The sequence below is a fragment of the Malus domestica genome, chromosome 10 (assembly GCF_042453785.1).
Source record: "Malus domestica chromosome 10, GDT2T_hap1".
NCBI lineage: Eukaryota > Viridiplantae > Streptophyta > Magnoliopsida > Rosales > Rosaceae > Malus > Malus domestica.
The window spans coordinates 4345001-4354767 of record NC_091670.1 but is presented as its reverse complement, the minus strand read 5'-3'; the positions used below and the strand labels follow the sequence as shown (position 1 = coordinate 4354767).

At 37.8% G+C, this 9767-nt stretch overlaps 1 protein-coding gene and 1 long non-coding RNA gene across 2 annotated transcripts in view; one reads left to right on the top strand and one right to left on the bottom strand.

Annotated features, from left to right (window-relative positions):
• Nucleotides 1–916: 916 nt before the first annotated feature.
• LOC103454455 (TMV resistance protein N) lies at nucleotides 917–6873 on the top strand. Its single transcript, XM_070807229.1, has 8 exons — nucleotides 917–1055; nucleotides 1265–1333; nucleotides 2116–2230; nucleotides 2376–2922; nucleotides 3022–4117; nucleotides 4221–4499; nucleotides 4852–5853; nucleotides 5940–6873. The coding sequence occupies exons 4-8, from the start codon at nucleotides 2405–2407 to the stop codon at nucleotides 6387–6389; spliced, it is 3345 nt and encodes a 1114-aa protein (XP_070663330.1). The 5' UTR covers nucleotides 917–1055; nucleotides 1265–1333; nucleotides 2116–2230; nucleotides 2376–2404; the 3' UTR covers nucleotides 6390–6873.
• A 690-nt stretch (nucleotides 6874–7563) lies between these two features.
• LOC139189027 (uncharacterized) overlaps nucleotides 7564–9767 on the bottom strand; it is a 43068-nt gene continuing 40864 nt past the window's right edge. Inside the window, exon 3 of the long non-coding RNA XR_011572493.1 lies at nucleotides 7564–7676. This is a non-coding gene — a long non-coding RNA (uncharacterized lncRNA). The remainder of the gene's footprint in view (nucleotides 7677–9767) is intronic.

Below are 9767 nucleotides of genomic sequence, written 5' to 3'. Positions count from 1 at the left end.
GAGAGATACATGAATATGGACCTAGCTTCTCTGCCCTCCCAGTTCCCATACACTCTCATCCCCTCCTATTTGTGCGGTCATGATTAAGCCACATCAACATTTTATATTACTATTGATTTTTGTCTTATTATCTCTATAAAAAATCAATTCAGAATATATATTCATGGGACCTGGCTTCTTTGCCCTTCCAGTTCCCATACATTCTCGTCCCCTCATATTTTGTGCGGTCACGGTTAAGCCACATTAACATTTTATATTACCATTGCTTTTTGTTTTATTATCTCTATAAAAAATCAATATAAAATATTAACATGGCTTAACCGTGACCGCACAAAATATGAGGGGACGAGAATGTATGGGAACGGGAAGGGCAAAGAAGCCAGGTCCCGTGAATATATATTCAGATAAGAAAGTTGGGAACTTACACACAAGTCAGAAGTCTTGCATCCAATTGCTTTGGTGAGAAAAAGGCAACGAAGAATAATAAGGGCTGGTTTGGTATTGTTGTGCTTTGAAAAAAAGCTGCTGTGAGAATATGAAATAAAGCCAGTAGAGTGTTTGGTAAACTTTTTTGTGAAAGTGCTTTTGGAAAAAAAAAAACAGGATGATAGTGTGTCTTTTCATTAAAGGAGCACTGTAGCTCCGTGTGCTTTGAAAAAACTGGCTTTTTTTCAAAGCAGCAAATAGCAGCTTCAGCTTTTCCTTTGATTTTCAGCTTATTCTCACAGCAGCTTCCAAAATAAGCCCTTTTTTTCAGTTTACCAAACACAAAAATGACCCTCAGCTTTTTTTCACAGTGGCTTTTTTTTTAAATCACCTCAATCCCAAACGGGGCCTAAGTCCCAACAAGGAAGCTTCTTGGAAATTACTCATCAGTCTTCCACTCTTTTTTTTTCCTGGAAAATTCTTCTCCTTTAACTTTGGTGGTACATGTGTCGACGTTTTTTCTTCAGCTTCTCTTCTTGAACGAGTATTGGAAAGTGCACAGCTCTTGCATGTGGATTTCTTTGTTGCTTCTTTGAGGGAGATTTATAATGCCCGGAATCATTAGAGCGGTGTGGCTCAAATTTATTCTCATTTCGCATCGTATTTTAACTTTGTGGCATGACAACACATAATAGTTGATTACACCGACGTCTTGACGTTTTGTTTATATAATTTATTCGTTCTTTCCCACATATAATGTTTTCTGTTGAGAGTTTAATTTGCTTTGTTACTTGATGGTTGTGTGATGGTGTTGGTTGGTGATGGAGCTGCTTGCTAGGTCCTTCCAACTGATCTTTGGTTCATTACTGGATGACAACGTTTGATCGCTGATGTTCTCACTAAATTAGTATGTATTCTTCCGTTTCATCCAATTTTATCTTTATACTTATATGATGAAACCTTTTTTTTTGTTTTTTTTTTTGTTTTTTGTTTTGAGAAGTTATGTGATGAAACATTCAAATCATTCAAATGAAACCAATCTTAGAGGTTAGATGCAGTGGACCTGTAGTTTAATTTGATTAAAGGGAGGTATGGCTGAGCTCATTTTTTTTAGTAGTAAGTGTTGTGCGGAAACGTCAAATTTGAACCCAATAAACTAATACAGAAAAATTTGACAAAACAAGCAATTCAAAGTGACACAAGGTTTTATACTAGTTTGGCATAAGTCTACATTCAGTTTGGAAACGACAAGGAAACTCTAGTAATAATCAAAATGAAGATGACAAGTAGAGTTTTTAACTCAAATAAAAAATAAATGAATAAGATAAAAATACACACCAATTCCATCTCTTCCAAAAATCACAAAATGTAGCACCAATATCATGAATGAGTAATCGCCCAAAATGTAGTAACCATCTCTCTCCCATTTATTCTTTTCCTCATCTTCAATTTCCTCTCTTGTTACAACTTCTCTGTGAGAATTTTCGGTGTGATTTTTATGCTTCTTTCCTTGCCATTTGTCACTTTTCTCTGCCTAAGTTTGTACTGATCCTGTACCTTTCTCTGAGTCCTTAATCTCTTTGGCTTAATATACATTTTCAATTACCAAAACAATATTTAAAGTTTCTATTTTCATTTCACCGCTCATTTTTGTTTTACTTGTTCATTGACTACTGTTTTTGTTTGCAGAACCCCTCTTCTGGTAGCTGAATAAAATTCAACGGCTTAAACTGAATTATCATGGACTTAAGATGAAATCAAATTATCAAATATGTGTTGACATGGAATCAAATATCTAACCGCAGTAAGTCCATGTAGTTACGAATAAAAATTGCATCTTGTAAATTATCAAAAGAAGATTTAACGTTTCAATTTTTTTTTGTTTAATTTTACAACATTGATCTTCTATCTTTTTACTTGTTCATTCAATTATTGTTTCATGTTTGCAGTACCGATTTACATCAACTACCTTTTTTCGATGGCATTAAGCACCCAAAGAGCCTCGGCATCTTTTGTTTTGAATGAATCAGCTCCTCGATGGAAGTATGATGTGTTTTTGAGTTTCAGGGGTGTAGACACCCGCAAGGGTTTTGTATCCCATTTATACCATGAATTGTGCAATTGCCAAGGAATTACGACTTTCATGGACGATCGAGATCTTGAAGGAGGAACAAGTATTCATCTTGAGCTCCCGAGTGCGATCAAAGAATCGCACATTGCAATCGTTGTTCTCTCACCAAACTATGCTTTTTCCAAATGGTGCTTGAATGAACTTACAGCCATTCTTCAATGCATGGAATCCAGGAACTCTATTCTGCCGGTCTTTTATGAGACAGATCCATCTGACGTTGGAAATCAACGGGGACGTTTTGCCGAAGCCTTCGCGAAGCATGAAGAAAATTCGAGCAGTACCGAAGATAAAAGGAAGGTGGTCCAATGGAAAGCTGATCTAAAAAGAGTGTCCAAAATTTGTGGTTGGCATTCGAAGGAATATAAGTAAGCATGCACGAACAACTTTAATTTCCCATGTCTTAGTAGAGTCAAAATTGAATGCTTCGTTTATGTTTTTTTGATTGGTTATTTCATACCATGTAGGAGCGAAAGTGAGATTATACAACAACTCGTCAAAAGTGTGTGGAGGAAAGTGCAAGCTACATTCCCGTTGTTAGATTCCTCACAGGAATTAGTTGGGGTTAATTCTGGGCTTGAGCAACTAAGTTCGTTGTTAGCTCATGATGTCAATGATGTTCGCTATATAGGGATAACGGGGATGGGTGGCATTGGTAAGACAACCCTTGCTAAGCTAGTTTATGATAGAATCTTCCATCATTTTGAAGTTCACTGCTTTCTTGAAAACGTTAGAGAGGCTTCTAAAGCAGACCCTACTCTAATTCGTCTTCAAAAAACACTTCTTTCGCCGATGTTGAAAGAAAAGATTCTCACACAACAATGGGGAATCAATTACACCAAGAGATGCTTATGGAACAAAAAGGTTCTTCTTGTACTTGATGATGTGGATCACATAAACCAACTACAAGTACTAGCTGGAAAGGAAGATTGGTTTGGCATGGGAAGCATAATTCTCATTACAACTAGAAATGAACGTCTGCTAGTCGAGCATGGCATAACATTATGTCATAGTGTCAAAGTGTTAAATGATGATGAAGCTCTTGCGCTGTTTAGCCTGCATGCCTTTAAGAAAAATCTGCCTGATGATGGGTTTTTGGAACTGTCTAAGTATTTCATTAATTATGCTGGAGGCCTTCCATTAGCTCTAAAAACTTTGGGGTCGACATTGTTTAAGAGAGGGCTACATGATTGGAATAGTGTGCGGGATAATCTGTCAAAAGTTCCTAATCCAACAATTTTTGATAAACTTAAAATAAGTTATGATGGACTAGAAGAGATGGAGAAGAGCTTTTTTCTTGATGTTGCATGTCTCCACAAAGGGAAGCACCGGGAGGAAATAATTGAAATACTAGATAATTCTTTTGGAATTTCTAGTTGTTATAGGATAAATGTACTAATTGAGAGATCTCTCCTCTATCAAGATCACAATAAATGCATACGGATGCATGATTTGATACAAGAAATGGCATGGACAATTATTGGTCACTACTCTACAGAACCTGGTCAACACAGTAGGTTGTGGCTTTACAATGACATCTGTCATATATTCACAACGAATACGGTAAGAAGTTAAATACCAAGTTTGGAAGAAGATATGATTTCTTTTGGCACTATATTAGACTTGAAAGTAAAATTAATTTGTCCTTTTTTTCCTTATTTGTTAGGGAACGGGAGCAATTGAAGCCATATCATTACGGCTGCCCCAAGTAGAAGAGGCACTCCAGTGGAATTGCGAAGCCTTCTTTAAGATGGATGGACTAAGGTTTTTGGAATTCGATAATTTGATCTTTTCTTCAGGCCCCAAATTTCTTCCATGTTCCTTGAGAATTATAAATTGGAGTTTCTATCCTTCTAGTTTTCTTCCAACCAGCTTTCACCCGCGCTTCCTTGCTCAACTTAAGATGCGTGAAAGCAATCTTGTTCGACTTTGGGAGGGAAAAGTGGTAAGAGTAGCTATGAACAAAGGATAATATTTGGGTAGTCATTAGTTAGTACTCACTTGTTTACTTTGTCCAATGATATTAGAACAAATATTTTATTATTTTTCTAAAATAATAGACGTGTTATTTTATTTTTCTCGAGTTTTAAAAACATGGAACACATGACATTTTTTTATTGGACCAAATTAAAAAAATGAGTATATAGAGTATTCAGTAGTAAATGCCTAAGTTTTATCCATCCTTGAATAAATGCTATTTAATTTACAAAATAATAATATATTTATTTATTATTTTGAATAAACTTTAAGGTTGTAGAAGATACATATATGATCTGAACCTTATCGGTGTTGTACAGGACTTGCCATACTTGAAATGTATCGATCTTACCGATTCCAATAAATTGAAGAGTACCCCAAATTTCAGTGGTCTTCCAAATCTTGTGGATTTGATTCTTCGGAATTGTAAGAATTTAGTTGAGATACACCCGTCTATTGCAATCCTCAAAAGACTTAAACATTTGTTTCTCAGTGGCTGTGAAAGCATTAAGAGCCTCCCAAGTGAGGTTGAAATGGACTCTCTTCAATCTTTAGATCTTGTTGGCTGCTCAAATGTGAAAAAGATTCCAGAATTTGGGGAGCAGATGAAGAATTTATTCACGCTTGACTTAAGTGAGACTGCGATCGAGAAAATACCTTCATCAATTGGACATCTGGTTGGCCTTAGGGAATTGCATGTAAGGAATTGCAAAAATCTCTTGAACCTTCCAAGGGCTATTTGTAATTTGAAGTCTCTCAAACATCTACAATATGGGATCGACTATGACGCAGCCCCTTGTGGATCGGATGGTAAAGCAAGCGAGCGGTGGGGGGGCCTTCTCCGCTTATTAGGACTTGAAAAGAGTCGCCCTGATCCTCTTCCTTGGTGGAGTTCGGTGTTGTCTTCTCTAAATCGTTTCTGCTCTTTGACACACTTACAGCTAAAGAAACGTAATATCCAGGAGGGGGATATCCCCGATGATATTGGCTGCTTGTCTTCATTGGAAGAATTGGATCTTTGTGGAAATAATTTCATCAGTCTACCTGAAAGCATTAGACGCCTTTCTAAGCTTAGGAAACTTATTCTGGTGAGGTGCAAAAGCCTTCAACAATTGCCACCTCTTCCATCACAGAGCGAAAGTGAATTTGACTATGACTGGACCTGGAACTTATTTGTTCATGTAGACATTTGCACTTCCTTACGAAGGTTCTCAGATCCATCCAATTTGTATGGTGTTTGGGTCACTTGCCTGAATTGCATTGCATTGGTTCCAGATGAAGGCTGGATTAAGACAATACTCTCAGGGGTTGTAAGATACGCGGTATCTCTCTCTCTCTCTCTCTCTCTCTCTCTCTCTCTCTCTCTCTCTCTCAATACAATAAATAATTGATCCTTCTTCTTCTACAGCCATTCGGTCCGATGAACGCTGTAATCCCTGGAAGTGAAATCCCAGAGTGGTTCAATAATCAGAATGTGGGACATTCAATAAATGTGGAGGTTCCTCCAGGTGACGACTTGCTGGAGCTTGTCATCTGTGCTGTTTTTCAAGACCCTTCCCAAAACTTGGCAAATCCAGCTGCCCTTCGTCATTATGATAATTTCGAAATTATGTGTTTTGGGAACCCTCCTATAGGTACTAATGGTGTGAAATACGGCATAGGGTCTCTTGTGTCAGAACACCTTTGGATATTTTCTTGTCTGTGTCCTCTTCGTGAAGATTGTCATCAGAAACTGTTATCTTTCGAAACTTTTTTTGATGGGAAACTAAAAGCAGATTGGCATGTGGTGAAGAAGTGTGGGGCTCGTTTGGTGTACAAGCAAGATTTGAAAGAACTCAACCGAAAACTACTGAAATGAACACGGGAAAATCATGACGAGGCAACTACACGGCAACTCCGTTTTGACGATCAAATGAATTTGCGGCCTATGCATGGGTGAAGTGCGAGAGGGAAGAGGATAAAGATTGCTATGAAGTTCTGAAACAAGAAGCGAATGTTAATGGTCGTCCAGGTGCTGAATTTGGAGCTGAAGATCGATATGTTCGTCTCACCCTCTTAAGGACCCAAGATGATTTTGATTTATTGCTTCAGCGACTCAACTCCTCAAGTAGGGTGTCAATACGTGGCATAATCTGCTACAGAGAAACATTGCAGAAATATAGTAGAGCACTACTCGTGCTCCCTTATGTACGTTTGTAGAAATATAGGAGAGCACTACTCGTGCTCCCTTATGTACGTCTATATATAGCAGTCACCATTTAGTTTCGGAAGAAAGACAAAGCCAACAAACCATATGTAAACCATTTGATCGCAAAATAACTACCTCACAATCTTTGTGGGCATTTTTTTTTTCCTGTAACTCTCTTAAACAGAATTCCTCAGTTCTGTCAACATTTTAGTGCCCTGAACATGCCACAAAATAAATCAAAGTAAATAATGAGATCAATACACAACCTTTGTCACTTTGAAGTTCTACAAACATATGGTGCATATTTACCGCATAACGCAACTGGTAAGCTCCATAATGTAAATTCTCCAGACGGCTGGAAAATATCCCAACAAATACTTTAGGCTCCTCAACAGGGTTTTGACCTACTATTCAATTTGATTCTAGGACTCCAGTCCAATCTCACGTCTCAAACTGAAGCCATATTATACAATCCTAATAGGAAAAACGACCTATGAAAGTTTCATACCTTGGAATTTATTACTTTAATTGCAATAAAGCCAGGTAACGGCCTCCCACCATCTGACGAAAAGATCCTTCCATGTATTCCTATCTAGAGGGTATAAGTTGAGTGTAATTAAACGATATCACACCCATCTAAAATTAAACATTTGAAATATTGGAAATGGTGTCATGCGAGAATTTTCGCTCTAAATCTCAAATGTTTCACACAGAGAAAGTTATTTCAAGAATACTTAAAATGCTATGCACTTATGATTACTCTTCTCATGATCAAAACAACATGTGAATCAAGTACCATGGAATCAATCAACAGACCACAAGCTAAAATAAGTAAACATTCAGTCCCTGTGGTAAGACCATCTAATAACATATTGATAGGCAGCCATAACATACCTTGGCTACAGTTGCAACGAGATTAAGCATGCTCATTTTGTTGCATCCCCAAAGAGTCAGAAGCTGCATGTTTATACGCATTAAAGACAACACGTCAAACAGCTAAATGATAAAAATGTCGTACCCAGTGCACAAGGCTCCCGCTTTACGCAGGGTCTGGGAGAGGTGAATGTCAGCTAGCCTTACCCCCATTTATAGAGAGGCTGCTCCCAAGTCTCGAACCCGAGACCTACCGCTCATGGGCGAAGGCACTTGCCATCGCACCAGCTAAATGATAGTAAGTTAAAATGAAAGGGAAATAATCTCCTAGGCCAATAAAAGTCACTTGTGCCAATTGATCATCCAATAAAAGTCCTTGAGTCTTCCTAACTAAATGGATATAAAACTACCAAAAATTCCCATATCACAAATCAACTAGAACCTGTAAATAAGCAAGAATGCAAAGCTTATGTTAATAGGAAACAAGAAACAGGCAAAAAACATATAACTAACATTGTGCCTCGTGTATAGGTGAGGAACAAGAAACATAACATGATATTAGAATAATATCAAGATTTGAAGCAAGGACAGAGAGAAAATAATCGGCCATGTTAGGATACCGAGTAACCCAAATTTATCCTAGGTTATTCACAAAGTAGACACTGAAAGTGTTGAGTGAAGCTTCTCTTTAAACAGACATCAAGATATATTCCCTACCTAAAACCTTTTAATGAGGTGAAATTTTAGATTTTGAAAACACTGACAAGATTAATGGATCCTCTCCCACCCCCCAAAAAAATGCAAGTCTCTTTGAAGTGTCCAAGTCATCAGATTTTGTGCCTACAATTTTGAACCTGAACAATGAAAGACAAACAAAATAAAAATACAGGGCTCCTGTTCAAGTTGAGCTAAAGTTTGAGGAAGAGCATCGTTCTCGACTAGGAAGAGCCAGCACCATGCAAGGTTCCGTCCCCACCCCCCTAAGGTCCATTGGACCTATGGCTACACCAAAGGTGTAACCGTATCCCCATATACAAGATAAACTTGGCTAAAGAAAATAGTATTTTATATCAAGGTTGCAAACACTCGCATAACTGATGCCTGGCCTCATTAGCAGCAGGCCATTTATTATCACTAATCTCCAAGGTCAATTCAAAACAGCCACCATTATGTAGTTACAGTCTTGCATGCCTCCATATATAGGGTACCTACAACAGGTGTCTTAAGAAACAATAGATGAATATCAAACCAAAAGAAAATATACCTATAATAAGTTGTAATGTTTCAAGCCATCATACCAGAAAGCTCCATTTGTAATGCCTCCTTTGTCGGAGAAAAACTTAGAGTACACAACTCTAACACAAGTGTTGGAAAGACAACACAAGTAAACAAATTACTTGTATTACATACACAAAATATTACAACACTCAAACTCTCAAGGACACACTTGAGAAGCTATGACACTCACTCACTTTCTAGAGACAAACTCTAGGTCACTCACACTCCTCACAAGACTACTCTTACTTCTCACTCTCACTTGGTTGCCTACTTCTTCTTGATTGGTTGTTTACTTGATTGATACAAATGGTGTGGATGCCTTCTCCTTTTATAGGCATGGATGGAACCTTGGAGAAGCATGTAATCATCATGTTAGAGATATCTAGATAATTCTACTAACTACTAATCTTGCATGTTGGTGGAAACCTCACCATTCTTATAGACTCTTCCACCAACTTGAACTTTGCTAGAATTCTCTAGCATGTGTATGGATCTTTCTTTGTCCATGGGCTGGATCCAACTTGGGCCAAGGCAAGATTACACTTCAACACAAACACCAATTGGGCTGGTGTTGATCTTCAACACTCCCCCTCAACACCAGCTCATTCTTCCTCATTGCTGAGTTGACGACGAAATTTTTCAAACTTACCGGTACTTAAACCTTTAGTGAACAAGTCTGCAATTTGATCATCTGTATTGATTTGTCTCATCTTAATCTCTTCTTGCAAGACCCTTTCTCTAATGAAATGGTAGTGTACCTCCACATGCTTAGTTATCGCATGAAAGACTGGATTTTCCGCCAAAAGAATTGCCGACTGATTGTCACAGTACAACGGAACTACATAATTCACTGGTTGATGTAAATTATTCATTAGCTGTATCAACCATGTACTCTCT

Bases quoted from the DNA above. Each gene is read 5' to 3' on its own strand.
- LOC103454455 (XM_070807229.1), top strand. From the start codon at position 2,405: ATGGCATTAAGCACCCAAAGAGCCTCGGCATCTTTTGTTTTGAATGAA. The intron at 4,500-4,851 runs GTAAGAGTAGCT...GGTGTTGTACAG, and splicing joins GACTTTGGGAGGGAAAAGTG to GACTTGCCATACTTGAAATG. The intron at 5,854-5,939 runs GTATCTCTCTCT...CTTCTTCTACAG, and splicing joins CAGGGGTTGTAAGATACGCG to CCATTCGGTCCGATGAACGC.